Source organism: Arachis stenosperma, chromosome 5 (genome assembly GCF_014773155.1).
Source record: "Arachis stenosperma cultivar V10309 chromosome 5, arast.V10309.gnm1.PFL2, whole genome shotgun sequence".
Lineage (NCBI taxonomy): Eukaryota > Viridiplantae > Streptophyta > Magnoliopsida > Fabales > Fabaceae > Arachis > Arachis stenosperma.
Window position 1 is genome coordinate 135,929,384 of NC_080381.1, and position 17,041 is coordinate 135,946,424.

Genomic DNA, 17,041 nt, shown 5'->3' on the forward strand with positions numbered 1-17,041 from the left:
ATAATTATCAAACCACTCATATACATTAATATTAGCATTAGATTTCCATAACAAATATAGCCTGTCAGACAAGCCTCGGGTTCTATTCAAAACATATTATCAAAATGAAACCTTCTTTATATCCTAAACATTTTTTTCTTGTCTAGCCCTTGTTTCCATTAGAAACATTATAAGCGACTTTACTTTTTTACATAAATCATACAATTCAGAGATTGTCGAGGCAGCCACTATTCTCTAGAACATTCCAGCTAATGATACTCATGGCTGACCACTAGAAGCATATAGAGATAAGTCATACTCCTCTGTATCTAATGTATTACTATTGTTCTTCATTTTCTTAGCCACTTTGTCCTCTATGTCCTCTTGTTCCTCCTTCCATTCCTCATTAGTAAGCATTAGCAGCTGTTTCCATATTCTTTGCTAGTTATGTTTCCATTCGATAGGTTTTCTCCTTTTATCATCTTCATCTTCATCGCTCACCTGTTCAACATAGTAGGTGTTCCCACCAAAGTTTTCTTGCTGCTACACTAATGCATCTTTCCTGCCCTGTAATTTCATGGACAGCTTCCTGATTTTTCCATCTTCCACTTCTATCTTCATCATTCATTTATCCGTTCTTAGTCAACATTTTCATATTTCTCCTTCTTCTTAGTTGTCATAAGTCTTTTTAGTTCCTGGTCTATAGTTTTTCTTTCTATTTATTTTTTCTGGCTAAACTTCCAATCTTTTTTTTTTTTTGTAGCTATTCACCTCCACCTCTTTTGTTGTATAAAGATTGAGCCAACTTCCTTCTATTTTTTTTTTGTTTTTTTTAGCCCGCCCATCTATCCTATGATTGCCTTCCTTACCCTTCCAAATTTGTAGTTGATCTACCAAAATATTGGGCCCAACATCCTTTTTTGGCGATATTTACCCAATTCTTGATCTTTCTACCCCTTTTTCCTCTTTTGGGCTTGTATGGTGAAAGCCCATTCATTATTCCTATATCTTATCTCCCTCATAAGACTTCTAAATTTGTATGCTACTCTTAGGTCATGTTGTATCCTCATATCCCTAAAAATCAAAGATTTTTTGTACTTCTCTCACCCACTCCCCTGCTCCAGCCATCTCTTTTTCTCACCTTATTAGATTTTTCTAGACATTTTTTTTTCTAAATTCATGCTACGGAATTTGTTTAGCCTTAATCTTGCTTTATTCAGTGCTTTATTTTTCACCACTCTCTCTTCTAAAACTTTGTTATTCACGCGCCTACTTTTCCTCTTCTTCTTTCCATCCATGTCGTTTTGAACTTCTTCCTCCTCCCATGGCTAAAATTGGTCGAACTTGGCTTACTCCTAGTCCTGGTGAGTACTTCTTCTTAGTTGGATCCTAGCATGTCATGGTTGTTAAATTCTTGTATGTGTTTCTTCTCATGTCATACTATTCCACAATTAAAACAATAGCTCTTCGGTAGCCTTTCATATTTAAAGAAAATCCACAATGGTGGCAGCTCCTATCTTTCTAACCAGAAACCAATAGGAAAAGCCTTGGTAACATTGATGTCAACTTTGATCCTTAAAAATGATCTTCTAAGAACGCCATCCACTTTTGGGTCTTCAACCTCAGCCAAAACTCCCAACATTCCTCTGATAACGATTCCAGTGTCCTTATTCATGTGATCAAGTGGAATGCCACGAACTTGAATCCAGAACTCTATAAAGCCATGATCGACTTCAAAAACTGATTCTTGCTTCATCCATAATTTGAGTTTTACTATATTTTCTCCGACATTTCAAGGACCATTCTGGATAATCTGAAACTCTTTGTTCTTGTCTTTGAAGCTGAACAGCATTTTCTTCAACCCAATATCAATAACTGCAACTCCTTTAGGTTTTTTCACATTCCCAATAATGCATTTCTATATGTTTTGGAACTCATCTCTTTATCACTTATTATCTTTCTCACCATATTCAAACGATCCTTTTTATACTCCAGTTCTCCTGTCTTGTTAAGTTTGATGACGTTTCCTTCTATATTGTTCATTTTGTAGGTCTCTAATCCTTTGGTCACTGTATATTTCAGGTCTCACAGTGGCTTTGATGGTTCAGATGGTATGAGAATTGTGTAAATATACAATTTGTGAAGTTTTACAGGTTGAAAAACTCCCTATTAGAGAAGAATCCAATATTCTTAGAGTACTCTCTTATTCAGAGAAAAAGAGCTCTCCTGTCCAAAAGTTTTTTTTTTTTGGACAGGGTCCAAAAATTCTTGAAATAATGCAATTGATACTGTTATTTTATTTTAGACATGTAATGTCTTTCATTTATATTTTTGGTTTCAAAAGAGAAAAGTCATGTACAACCATAGAAACCAATCCATTCACATGTTCGTCCAGACCATATAAGGCCCATTAGCCAAAAATCATAATCATAAATAACATCAACAAAGTAGTGTTAATGTAGTAAACCTACCACAAAATTCTCATCAACTTTTCTACTCACTTGATGTTGCTAGTCTTGTACTTAGAAAACCTATAACTACCAGCAGCAGTTATCACCCACGCATCACAACATCCACATATATACGCATGATTCATACCTCTGGATGTTTTTCTCACACTATACCAGAAAACTTCTCTCATGTAGCCAACAACTTCATATTGAAAATTAAAGAAAGAAAGAGAAAAACATATATATAATATTCTCGCTTGAATTTGATTGAAGGTAAGCGAAGTCAGAAATGCTTTTAACTATTTGGCACCACAACGTCTTTTACAACAAAATGATGAATTTTATTAAGAAATTTATTTACACCCCCAAATGCATGAATCGCAAGCTTATTAAATCCTCTTTAATTTAGACCTCTAAAACAACAGTTGGCTTTATACAATGAATATCGAAACACAGTCCAACCAATCTAACCATTTCCCCAAGGCTACAGGAACAAAAATTATTATTACAATTTGTTAATAAAATGCTTCATGTGAAAAATAAAAATAGAATTTTAAGATTGTCTCGTAAATAATAATATTTTTTATGTACAATGCACACTTTTTTTTATATAATATAATAAAACAAGGAGAATCTAATCAGAAATGAATAGATGAAGAGGACTCAGGACATACACCTTTAAAGATTTTGCAGATTGTTGGTTTTGTTCACTTAGCTTACGGTTGTTCTTGCTTTTTGTGCCTTTTATCACTTGTTAGTTTTTTATTTTTGAAAAATGATGAGAAACTAACTTTTAGTTAGTAAATATTAGTTAATTTTTGTTTTTTATTCTAAATATTCTCAATTTTATGATAATTTAGAGTTTAGAATTTATAATTTAGAATGTAGGTTTAAGGATTTATGATATGTAATCTAAAAATATGATAAATAAAATAATTTTAGAAGTTGGCTAATGTTAACTGAAAAATATTGGTTCCTCTTTGATTATTTATTGCCTTTGTAAGTTATTGTATGAGTAATGTTAAGTAACTAATTGTTTTTAAGTCAATATCAACAAACGTTTTTAAAATTATTTTGTTTATTTTAAATTTTAGACACTAAATCATAAATTTTTAATCTTAAATTTTAAATTATAAATTAAATACTAAAGTTTGTCAATGTCGACTAACTAAAATTTAATTCTCTATACTTTTTCTTATTGTATTGTTAGTTTTTTATGTAAGACCTATGTAACAGTGTATTTTTATTTCAGTGTTTGCTTTCTTGGAACATTATTGTCAAACATAAACTAAAAAGTAAATAAATTCATATATCAAGTAGTAAAAAATTGTTCATGTGACTTAAAATTTTGAAAGATATAGAAAGAACTCATAAAAATTAAAATGATTAAAAAATATAATTATATAATAAGAGTCAAATCATACTTTTAGTCCCATTTCAATCATGTAAATGCTCTCTATTATTTAAAGACTCTTTGGTATAGATAGTGGTAAACATTTATAGATATGGATACACATGTGTCTCAGCGCAACTATTGACGCATGTGACTGAAAAATGGGATCCAAATTCAGTCGTGTCACATAGTCTCCTAACAGAAGTAATGTGCAGAATTACTTTTCAGATAGGGGTGGCAATAGATAGGGTAGGGTTTAGATTCAACCCTAATCCTATCTGTGGGTTGAGAGCAATCTAACCCTGGTCAACCTGCAGGTACTCAACTCTACCCGTGATTTTCACAAATTTGTAATATTATTATATATAACTTAATGAGCATGCAAATTAAAAATTTAATATAAATAATACAATCATCCCACAAACAATATAATCATCCCATAAACAACATAACTATTAAATATTCAATTATATGTAAAAATCTTTGCTTAAATTAATAAAACAAACACAAATAAAATCATTATAAGTTCATGAGCATTCTATTTGCTACAACAACACCATCACTAGTCTATGACTTTAGATACGACATCATTGTCATCATCATTTATAGTTTCATAATCAGGATATATCAATGCAGACCAAATCAAATATTAAAAAGCTATTAGTTGCATCAAATATTAATGTATTATGTTCAAATATACTTTGTGCAAATAAAAATCACCTAATCAATACCTTAAACCCTAAACTCCCTAAAATTCTAAAATCCTAAATGATGATGATGATGATGATGATGATGATGATGATGATGATGATGATGATGATGATGATGATGATGATGATGATGATAGAAGAAGGGCCAATGAGCTATAACTCAAATGGCATAATCTTCCCATACTCATTTAGAGGTTGCAGGTTCGAGTCTCTCTATAATAATAATAATAATAATAATAATAATAATAATAAAATTTGACCACTAATTAGTGAACAAAGCACAGAACACGGAGAGCAATGAACGACAAAACGAATGAATGGACCACTGCACTAAAGTTTGAATGGACCACAGATAGCGTTGAAGTCTAAATGGAGCACGCGGTTATCCGAACATAAAGCACAACGACCATGCTGGCAGATGTTCGAAACATGGGCTAGTAGCGCCGGCAAAGGGAGTGGGGCAGACACAGAGTTGCAGAGAGATTGAGATTTGAGAGAAGAGTATCAGAGATTAGGATTCTTAGAGAGTTTGGGAGTTGTGAATCTGTAATCTGAGTGTAGCGTTGTGCTATAATATTATATTTATAAAAAATATCAATAAAATAGAATCGATTTTTATATAAACAAAAGTGTTAAATTATTAATTGATGATCTTGGCTTGGTGGTAAAGACCTATTGCACTAAGTGATAGATCCTCGGTTTATTACGCACCTATAACATATTTTTATAAGATATGTATATATATAGTGCAGGCCACCCCTATTTTTAGGTCTTTTTAATGTCATAGTCAAAGGATTGATTGATTTTTTATTTTTTTTGGCCATGGTATTCCCTAGTCTAATAGGTTAAGGACTAATCTGTTGTGAATTTGAGTTTCACTTAAGGGTCTAGCGCTGGTCAATGGGTTACTGTATACACACGGCGGGATTTGAATATCCGACACTTGCTTAAATTAAAAAGTGAGCTGACCACTCAACCAACTCAAGTTAATTAGAGGATTGATTGTTAATTACATACTGATAATGGATAGCTTTGGTTAAATATTTTTGTTAAATGAGCTAGACCGGCCAATTGTTTTAATGCTTGTATATTGAGCCTTAGTTTTTTTTATCATATTTTGACTAAACCACCAAAAGTAACTATGAAAGATTAATTCGCTGATAAAAGTAACCATGGAAGATCATAACCCTTCAGATACCCACAATTGATTTGTTCCGTTTGTCAAATGTGACCAAACGTTAGAAGAATGTTGTTAAATTATACAATGTGTCCACATCCATAACAACGTGGCAAAAGGATGTCTTACGTGGATTAATTATTTTGTTAAAATTGCATTTATTTAGTTTATTAAAAAAAAGTCATTACTCCTTCAAGCATTGAAATTAGAAGAACATTAAGAGGTGTTACCCCTCTCTTTTGAGCGTAAAATCAACCATGCCCCAACAAAGCAGTTTTTCATTTTCTTCTTCTCTAGCGTAATCCCATTGTGCTCTGATTTTATTCCCGCGACGACATTGGAGAGGGAGGTTACTGCTTCTCCAACGGACCGTGTTTAGAGGCAAACTCTGTCACACTCGAAGGCTCTAAGAGGTAATACTTTCATAAACTAAGTGATTCGATGACTTTAAACTCTAAGTTATAAGAGTTGTTCGTTCAATGTGGAAAAATTAGTTCTGTTGTTGTGGTTATTTATGATAGGGTTTGGATTTGTGGCAACTTCATTATATTCTTGTTCCTCTGTTTAAGCTGTATAATTTTTTATGATTCGAATATTATGGTAATTATTATTCTTGAAACCAAATTGATAGTGAAGTTAGGTACCATGATGGTTAGGGTTTGAGTAACTTGGAGTTTGTGAGATTGTCACTAATGGTGGATTTTTATTCTTTTACGTAGATGGCTACAATACATATCACTTTGGAGATATATCACAGAGAAAAATCTGAGAGAACAAAAGATGGAAAAACTGTGTATGTAGGTGGAGAGAAATCTGAAATTCGAAGGGTCAAAATTGATACTCTTAATGGGTTTTTTATCAATGACCTCCTTAGAGATATAGGATACACCATGATTAATGAATGCTATTGGTTAGTGCCTGAATAGAGCTTAATGGTGGTTTAAAGTTATTGAGGAGTGATAAAGACATAATAGAGATGTATGAAGCTGCATTGAGGAATGATAGTAGGATTTGTGTATACACTAAGCACCCAATAAGCTTGCCAGAAGTTGTTGAAGAGGGTGGTGGTAATGTTGCATCTCCTTTAAAGGTGAGAGCAAAGATTTGTGCAAAGAAGACTCCAACTCCTAGAAAAAAGAAGGTTACGAAGATGGCCAACACAATTGATCATCCCAAAGCCCAGCCCACCACACAGTCAGGTACCAGGCCCAACAGCCAATGCAAGCAACAACCCAATATACAACCCAACACTCAGCCCAATACACAAGCAAAGACATTATTATCACAAGGCATAAATTTTCTTAGCCAATCCACGACAACCATAAGACAGTCTAGTAATCTCATACAACAACAACAAGCCACAAATACCTTAAATTCACAACACAATTCTAGTTCTCAACCTTTTCATGCTGTCCCAACAATAACACCAGAAATACTGACACAATATATACCTCAAGCTTGTAATGAACCCCAATCTAAACCCTATCATGTAGAGAATTTCGATTCCATTACTCAGCCCCAACCACCACCATCTTCAAGTCAAAATGCTAAACACAATCAAAATCCATCTCAACATGAAGTAAAAGAAGTGGCCAAGAAGGAGAACAGGAGGAGCACTAGCAGATCTAAACCTACTGGACAAACTTTCAAGCAGAACCCAGATTCTAACAAGGCTCCAAGTATTTTTGTGCCAGTTGATGAGGCTGAAGAATATTCAGACTCTGAACCAGGATTACACTATTATGAGTCTGAGGAGCTTTAAAGTTATGCAGATTCGGATGAGGAACAACCCGAGGTCTTCCCACAAGGTATTTACTAATATTTTTCAGTGTTCCTTTGATTACTAGTAAGTTAAAAGTTAGAACAATAATTTATATTTTTCTTTTAATTGAGCAGTTGTGTGAAAATTACCGTATGAGGTCAAATATTATAGACTAATTAGTTGTGATCCTTGTTATACTGCACATCAGTTATCATTCACTACTCCTATTTTGTGCAGCATGTTATTTATTATACCATTGATAATCATATGCTTCAATTTTTTTTTTGCACAGCCTATGGATTATCCAGTGAGAACAGCAATTCAACACCAAATTAAAAAAATATTAACAGTCTTTATCTTTTTTTTTTGGAATCTATATTTATGTAATTTACCTCAATACTTTACTGATAAGGATCAATTATGTTTACTATTTTTATTTTAGATTATCATGTCATGTTCGTATGCTACATACACTACTTAAACAGTTATTGATGTGCCTTTTTAGAACCTTATGAATGCTTATGAGTGCTTGTGATTATGCGGATTTTCTAATACATATTATATTCTGATATTGATGTTATTATGATTAACTAATTTCTCAACTCAGAATGCTTAAACAATGTTGGAAAAGAATAACAATTATTGAAAATAGTGATAAAATAAAAATACAATAAGTAGCAAATATATCATCCCATTCAAACATGAATTACATTGTTCTTCATTGGCAGAAAACGACCCTGTACCGAAACTAGTTCTAAACTTATGCATAAATTTTAGACTCAAACTTTCCAATCACTTGTATATGATCATTACAAACAAGAAAAGCGTAAATTGCAGAAATAATCCTAAAGACACGGACACAAGCCATACTCTCAAAGCTTTGATTTCACCTTCAATTTTCTTCTCAACCTTCGTGGCCATGTTAACATTTCTCTCCCTGTGGTCTGTTGAAGCAATCGTCACATCTTGATTAGCAACACCATATTCATGCTCATTGAGTCTTCTAATCAAACATCTTGCCAAACTTTGCCATCTCCTATCAATTTCATCAACCCAAACAAAATAATTGCAATTTCGACTCTACAGAAGCCAAAAAAATCGAAATATCAGAGATGCAAAGGAACCCTATACTTGTCTAATTATCATAAATAATGTTTCATACCTTCGAAAAAGAGCAACGAATGAACCATCTTCCAGGATTAGTAACCATCAAAGATTCCAACAAGACAACATACTCACCACAGTGACATCTTCCATCCATAATTTTCTTCTTCTTCATCTTTGAATGTGAAGCTCCTAAAAATTTGCTTCCTTCACTTGTAGTTACTTCTCTCCTTGGCATTGCTCAAATTTAATGAGAATAAATTAATTCAGGAATTAGGGCTCTTCACTTGTAGTTACCTTGGATGATTGTGCTCGGGTATAATTTTACCCTGCAAAAATTGGGTTCCAACTAAGAAGAACAAAGAATTAGGGTTCAAATTGACCCTAAATGATACTAAATACACGTATGCCTACCAACACGTGTTATCATCAAAGTAAACAATCCATGTATGCCACTCTGCTAAGGCTACATCAGACTTGGCTATTTTTGACAAACGGAGCAAATCAATTGTGGGTATCTAAGGAGTTATGATCTTCCATTGTTACTTTTGTCAGTGGACAAGCCTCGGGATTCTACGCAAAACATATTGTCAAAATTAAGCCTTCTTCTTATCCTATTTATTTTTTCTTGACTGGCCTTAGTTTCCATTAAAAAGACTATAAGCGGCTTTACTTTTTTACATAGATTATACAACTCAGAAATTGTCGGGGCAGCTGCTATTCCCCGACAATTCCAGCTAATGATACTGATGGCTGAGGTTTGGGCATGTTAAGGCCCGCTTCGTCAGCCATTTGTATTACCTTAATCTGACCAGAGACATGCATAGCTAACTGATACTCCCTTGTGCGCAGAGCGGTAATGCTGTTCTTTAATTTCTTGGATTCCCTGTCCTCTTCCTCCTCCTTCCATTCCCTGTATGTTGGCAATGGAACCTATTTTTTTCTCGTTTTCTTTTCAAGCTCAACTTCAATTCCAACTTCTTAGCTAGTCGCGTTTCCCAATTTGCCTATGCTTCGGCTCCTTTATCTTTATCTTCATCACTTGCTAACTCTACATTGTAGACGTTTTCACCCGGCTTAAAATGCTGACCCACAGATTCATATTTTCTATTCTGAGCTTTCTTGAATAGCTTCTTTAATGCATTCTCTTCTGTTCCACTCTTCAGCAGTTCTTGATGTTCCTTCCCCTCCGTTCTGGCTTTACATGCTTGTTTATCCCTTGTTCTTACTAACATAAGTCTTTTTAATTCCTGACCTATGGTTTCTTTTTCTTTTTTTTTTTTCTCCGGGCCCAACTTCCAATCTTCCATTTTATAGCTGTTCACCTCCCCTTCTTCAGTTATATAATGATTCAGCCCACTTCCTTCAACGTTCCAAGCTTGTAGATGTAATGGCCTTGTGTTGGGCCCAATATCCCTTATTGATCCGTTTCTACTTGATTTCTGCACCTCATACATCTTTTATCCCTTTTGGGCCTTTTTGTTATTAGCCCATTCGTTGTTCCTCTTTCTTATCTCCTTAATGAGATTGCTGAGTTTGTAGGCTGCTCCTAGGTCACGCTGCGTATCCCTCTCTTCCTGAAAATCATGGACTTTTTATACTTCTTCTACATGCTCTTCTGCATCTTCCATCTCTTCTTCTCTCCTCATTTGATTTTTTCAGACACTTTTCTCCCTGATTTTCTGCTACAATACTTGCTCAGCCCGAATCCTACTCTCCTCAGAATTTTGTTCGTCACCACTCTCTTTATCGGGGTCCAGTTGCTTACGCGCCTGCTCATCCCCTTCCTCTTTCCATCCTGGTTGTTTTGAGAATCCTCCTCCCATGGTTGGACCTGGTCGTCTTGGGCTTACTCCCAGTCCTAGTGAGTACTTGTTCTTGGTTGGATCCCAGCATGCCATGGCTGTTGGATTCTTGCACGTTTTCTTCTTATGCCCTAGTATACCACAGTTGAAACAATAGCTGTCCGGCAGCCTCTCATACTTAAAAAAAACCCACAATGGTGGCATCTTCTCTCTATCTAACCAGAATCCTGTAGGTAGAGTCTTGGTGATGTTGATGCTAACCCTAATTCTCAGATATGGTCTCCTGATGATGCCATCTACTTTTGGATCTTCAACCTCGGCCAAGACTCCCAATATTTTGCCGATAAGAATACCTATCTCTTTGTCCATGAGGTCATGTGGAATGCCATGTGCTTTAATCCAAAACTCCATGAAGTCATCATCAACTTCAAAAACTAATTCGCCCTCCCTCCATAATCTAAAATTGACCATATTTCCTTTGACATTTCATGGACTATTCTGAATAATCTACAGCCCTTTCTTCTTGTCTTTGAAGCTGAATAACATATTCTTTCAACCAATGTCTGTAACTGCAATATTTTGATGGTTTTTCCACATTTCCAGCAAAGTATTCTTACATGTTTTAAAATTTATCTCCTTGCCACTTATTAACATTCCCACCACATTTAAGCAGTCTTTTTTATATCCCAATTCTCCAGGCTTGTTGAGTTTGATGACTTTTCTTTCGATACTGTTCATGTTGTAGGTTGCTAATTGTTGTGTATTCCAGGTTTTCCAATGATTTTGAAGGTTCAGATTGAACGAGGATTATGTGGAAATATAGATTTGCTTATTGAAACAAGTTGAAAAAACTCCCTTTCAGAAAATCTGTAACTACCAGCAGCAATTTCCACATATACATGCATGATTCATACCTCTTGGACGTTTTTCTCACACTATACCAAAAAACTTCCCTCGTGTAGCCAACAACTTTATATTGAAAATTAGAGAAAGAAAGAAAGAGTGAAACATACATATAATGTTCTCTTTTTAATTTGATTGAAGGTAAGTGAAGCCAGAAATGCTTTTAACTATTTGACGACACAAACATTTTTTTATCTAACAAGCGAACAAGAAATTTGATTAAGAAATTTATTTACAACCCAAATGCATCAATTGCAAGCTTACTAGATCCACTTTAATTTAGACTTCTGAGACAACAGTTGGTTTTATACAATCAACATTGGCACACAATCCAACCGATCTAACCATTTCTCCAAGGCTGCAGAAACAAAAAATATGATTACAATTCGTTAATAAAATGCATCATACGAAAAATAAAAATAGAATTTTAAAATTGTTTTTTAGATAAGATAATGCTATGGTGAAGAGTGCAAATTATTTCTTTTAGTAAATAAAAAATTTACATAAAAATTATTATGTAAAATGCACAATTTGTTTTTATAAATTTTACAAAAAATTTCGCTCTTCATCTTATTCTACTCCTCAATATAAAAAAAGTACTCTCTTAGACAACACAAAACAAGTCTTTAGACAACTTTAAGTCCATTTTTATATTTGTAAAAAGATGGAAAGTAAAAAACATGTATCCGTCTATTTCATATTAAAACATAAACTTTTATTCTGACAGTACATTAAAATTAAATTCATATATATAAAAAAAGGATTGGAAGTACCGATCGAAGCTGTTCCTGGCTTTGTCGATATGGTCAGTGCTATTTCTGGGCTTCCCGGAGCGGTCTGTGCTCCTTGTAGATGTTCTTGATTTCTCTTTGCTATCTGTGCTTAGTCTAGACTTGTCTCTTTTACCCGTGCTACATCTCGGCTTCTCTCCGAGTTGGACGATGCTTGATTTCGCCTTTTCATCATCTGGAGGAGTTGTCCTGTGGTCAGCTGCATTTTCTTCCAAGCTTGGTAATGGTAATTTCTCTATAGCGGATATGAATTGTCTTAAGTGCCTTAGGTACTCAGGGTATAGTTCTAAGTTGCAATGTTTTCCACCTTTGATCCATAGAGGTTCATACTTTACATTCGACAGTTCCCATAGTGTCTTGCCATGAGAGACATCAACCACTTCATCTTCTGTTCCCTGAACAAAGTATTTATCCGTACATCTTCATCATTCAATCAGTATTTTTAAGAGTAGGTGAATGCTATGGTGCCTAAAAAGTTATGTCTATTTATTAAAAAAGATTAAAAAAATATTTAATTTAAAATATAAATAATAAATAATTTTTAAAAAATTAAAATTTACTACAAATAAAAATAAGTTAGACAAAATTTAGATATCAACTCATAGTCATCATAGAATTAGCGTTAAGAGTAATCTAAGAATGTTGATTGACAACCATTTAATATTTCTTTAGTCGAAAATTTTAGATATAAAACGAAAACAAGAATTAGAAACAGAATCTAATAGACTAATATCAACTCAAGGCTCAATATCTCTTTACTACTCTTGTATAATTAATTATGCTTCTCGTAATAGTATCTGATCCTACCAAATGGCTATGCATAGTTGACAAGAACTATACTAAGGCTATGGTTTGGTAATTTTTTTTGGGTAGAGGTGCAAATAACTCGTTTTGTATTTGCTAAACTAAAATGATTTGTACTTATATTTTATATTTGCTATTGTAATTTTTAGAAGTTAAAAGTTTTATTAAAAACATTTAAAGGAGTGATTTTAAAAATACTATTAACTTGTATTTATTAAAATTAAAAAATTTAATGTAATTTCATCTATTAATAAATATCTAAATTTATTTTATATTTATGTTTATTATTATTTTTTATTATGATCTTTTTAAATTTAAAAAATTATTTTATCAAATACTATTATTATTTCTATTTATTAAAACTATTTTTAATTAAATTTATCAAATATAGATAATATAATTTTAAAAAATTATTTTCCACAAGTTAATTTTATAAATTACTTTCGAAAAATAAAAATGTTACTAAACCGATCTACCCTAATAATATTGACCCCAAAATATCACATTTTCATTGTCCCACACAGTTTTTGTTGAGAGATGGTAAGTGCTAAATTTGTTTAGTAGTTCCATAATAATAGAGACAGGCCAATTTGACAAATTTTACACTTTTATCTTTGTCTCTCCTGTTTTCCTATTTTAAAATTATGCTCGAGCCTCCAGAGACCATTTTCAAATTCTATTAAAGATAGGTGTTTCACTGTTTGTTATGGTGCTTAAAAGATATTACTTAATTATTAAACTAGGTTACATAATTAATTTTAAATTTAAAAGTATAAAAATTAAAAAATTTTAAATATTTAAAATTAATATAAAAAATAATTTAAATAAAAATTAGACACTAAATAAAAGGCACCATAAAATTAGCCTTAAAAATATTAAAGGGAAAGGAGTCTTATTTTATTTTTGACAGTATTTAATGCAGTCAGGTAAGCTAATTTCTTTATGGAAAAGTTTAGGGGCCAATAACTTTTGTGTTTTTTGGCCGGTACTTAACCATCAAAATAAAAGTGAGTAATCTTCCATCATTAGATATAATTTCACACCATAAAAAATACTATTAATAACCAATTAATAGTTACAAAACACCAAAATTGCTGCTCTTAGCATTCCTTTTTTTTATATGTACCCATGTATTGGCATGAGAATGTCAAATCAGAGAAAGCAAAAGGGTGGGAGGGAACTTTTATTGTTGCTTGCTTACCCAAAAATATCTTTTGGTGTCAATTGTAGGTAGAAAAGGTCAACTTGCGTGTGCACACCATTCACCAATCACGTTCCTCTTCTAATTTCGAATGAGGATTGATGGTATGGTTAACCGAAGTTGAAAAATTAATTAAACTTTTGAAATTAGACTAAAGCAACTTGAACTGCAAGCAAAGTTTTAGAACAATATCTCCTCATTTCATACAGAGTATTGACATATTATTCATGCTAAATTTATGATTGTAAGATAAAAAAAATAATCTTTATGATAAAGGTTCTGCTAGGGAATCAACTAAGAGTGAAGTCAATTCTAACCAATTAGTTGAAAAATAAGTTTATTATATATAAAGATCTTTATATAAATGGCGAAATTAAACATATACTCAAATGATCATAAATTAAACAAATATGAAGAACGAATAGAAGAAACACTTACATGGATTACCAGAATAGGACAATTCACTAGTGGAATTTTGTCAATGTTCTGCAGCGAGGTAGTAAGCCAAGAATATGAATAAAAATTAACAAAACATTACAAGAAATTAAACGAGTGTCATGTATGTTGAAAGCAGAATCATGATTTATGAACCTTATAAATGTCAAACCAGAATGATTTCTTAACAGGGTACATGACTCGCAGACCGGACATGATCGGACTGTGAAGGATTACGGCTCGCAGGCGAGGCAGACGGGTGGCCAATTCAAGAGTCGGGCCACTTCCGACCGATTGGCCATACAATATTATGTCCTCTTCTTTAACTCCAAATTTCTCCTTAAGGCATCTATATGCTGCCTCTATGTCTGCATAAGTGTCTTGTTCACTTGCCTGAACATTCAGCCGAACACAAGTTGAACTAATTCATTAGTTACTATTGAAGTAGCAATTTAGTGCCGATGGATTCTAAATCAAAGTTACATTCACGGAAACCATCCTACTAAATCATTAAACTTCAAACTGATACCATTTCTATTACATTAAGTAAATTAATAGGTAAAAACTCAGGTGTAGTTAACTTTACGTGAAGTTGATAGTTGAGAGCTGTTCGATGAATCAGTCAAATCATCTAACGGCTCTCAACTATCAACTTCCGATTGCACCTGAGTTTTCACCAAATTAATATTAAAACATAGGTAAAAACTCAGGTGCAGTCGACTAGGTGCAGTTAACTTCATGTGAAATTGATACCTGAGAGCCGCTAGATGAAAATTTAGTCAAATCAGTCAAATCATCTAACAACTCTCAATTATCATTGCACCTGAGATTCCACCTAAAACATAATGTAATGAATAGCAAACTAACTAACCAGAGATGTGTTTCTAACATTTGTATATCACGCATGGTTCCTTTTAAACTTATCCTACTATACTTTCACCATTCATTCTTCTATATTAATTCAATCACTCAATGCCATGATTTATGTCAGAAAAAATAAATAATAAAGGCAAGTTATTCCTTCACGGATGAAAGTACATATATTTGATAGGAACTTTATTTCATTTTCATAACAACTTGTGAGTACCTAATTTTGGTTGGTAATAAACAAATTGGTGTTGCTTCCTCACCAACCATTTTTGTGATTATTTATATGCTTAGGGGGTTGTTAGGCTCTAGGCTCTATAAAGTAAGATCGTATATTAATATTGATATTGTTATGATACTTTATAATTCCTTTTTGACTTTTCTGCAAAGGAAGGCAATCACACGTGCTATTGCTCAAGCATTGTGGGCATCAGCATGCTGTTTTACGCACTGCACAAATATGAAAAAACAGAAAAACAAAAAACAAAATCTAATTTATGTAACATGCATAGGTAAAAAAGAAGCAGATCATCATACACCTTTCCAGAAGACTGTCCATAGCCAGAATAATCGTACCTGAACATCAGCCAAACCGATTAATTAAAGAGTTAAATTATATTTATATGTTCGGAAATATATAGAGTAAATTACTAAAAAAATATTTGAAAACTTAAAGTAGTTCTTACAAAAACAATCCTTTGAAGACAAAAAAGACCGAAAATTAAAGATTTCAAATAGCCCTGTTTTTGTTGCCGAAAACATAGCGTGCCATTAGATAAAAGTGTTGGTGGCACTCTTAATATTTCTCTTCTTTTAATAATAAGAAAAAAGAAAATCCATTAGATAAAAGGGAAATGGAAGGAGAGAATTTAGATGACAGACCCCATAAGATTGAGACGAAGATGAAGACTAAGCTGAGTGAAGATGGGATACATATGACCAATATCAGCAGCATTGCCATGTGAGTAAAGTAGTGTAAGTGTTGCCCTTTTGTTCTTCACGTACATACACACAATGCTATTCCCTCTCTTTGTTACAACCTTCATAACTTCAACCTCATCATCTTCTCTGTGGTCACAAACCTCCGATGATATCCTTAGCTTTCCCCCATCATCACTCTTCAGATTGTATGATGGAGGGTCTGGTGGAAAGAATGCAAATCTTGATGCCATAGATGATGTTGCATTACCCATTAGATGTTGCTCAATTGAGTGAGAACGAGTGACAAAGATTCTCTACTCCACTTCAGAATCTGATCTGGACCCTAATATTGTTGCTGCTAATACATGGCTTCTATCTCTTAATTTGGTCACTCCCTAGTAAAATGTTTTGAAAATGATCATGCTTGTTGGAGAGAGAGAGCGAGAGTAAGGGTCTAATACTAAAGAGAGGGAATTAGAAATATCATTTAATTTGGACAATAACAGGATTATATACTACAAATAGTGAAGAATTACCTTTTTTATTTTTGTTAAAATTTACAGGATTTATTTATTCTTTATAATTACCATTTTTCTGTTTTTGTTAAATAAATTTGAATTCTACCTTATTACGCGCTTCTCCTTGGCTTTTACCATTCATCAAGTTACCAACATATTACATAAAGAATCGCATAATTGGGAGACCTAAAATATTGCTAAAACAAAGACAATAAAAATAG

General features: G+C 33.0%; 1 protein-coding gene across 3 annotated transcripts; it reads right to left on the reverse strand.

Annotated features, from left to right (window-relative positions):
* Nucleotides 1-11,321: 11,321 nt before the first annotated feature.
* Nucleotides 11,322-16,764, reverse strand: LOC130979565 (uncharacterized). 3 transcript variants are annotated; one of them, XM_057903025.1, is made up of 6 exons: nucleotides 16,264-16,764; nucleotides 15,921-15,957; nucleotides 14,671-14,907; nucleotides 14,518-14,565; nucleotides 12,057-12,469; nucleotides 11,322-11,641 (listed from the first exon to the last, which is right to left on the reverse strand). In XM_057903025.1, exons 1-6 carry the CDS (start codon nucleotides 16,572-16,574, stop codon nucleotides 11,563-11,565), a joined length of 1,125 nt encoding a protein of 374 aa, XP_057759008.1. In that variant the 5' UTR covers nucleotides 16,575-16,764; the 3' UTR covers nucleotides 11,322-11,562. The 3 variants fall into 3 exon arrangements, with proteins under 3 accessions (XP_057759008.1, XP_057759010.1, XP_057759009.1); XM_057903027.1 differs by lacking the exons at nucleotides 11,322-11,641; nucleotides 12,057-12,469 and adding an exon at nucleotides 12,494-14,157; XM_057903026.1 differs by lacking the exons at nucleotides 11,322-11,641; nucleotides 12,057-12,469 and adding an exon at nucleotides 12,494-14,160.
* Between the last annotated feature and the right edge of the window lie 277 nt (nucleotides 16,765-17,041).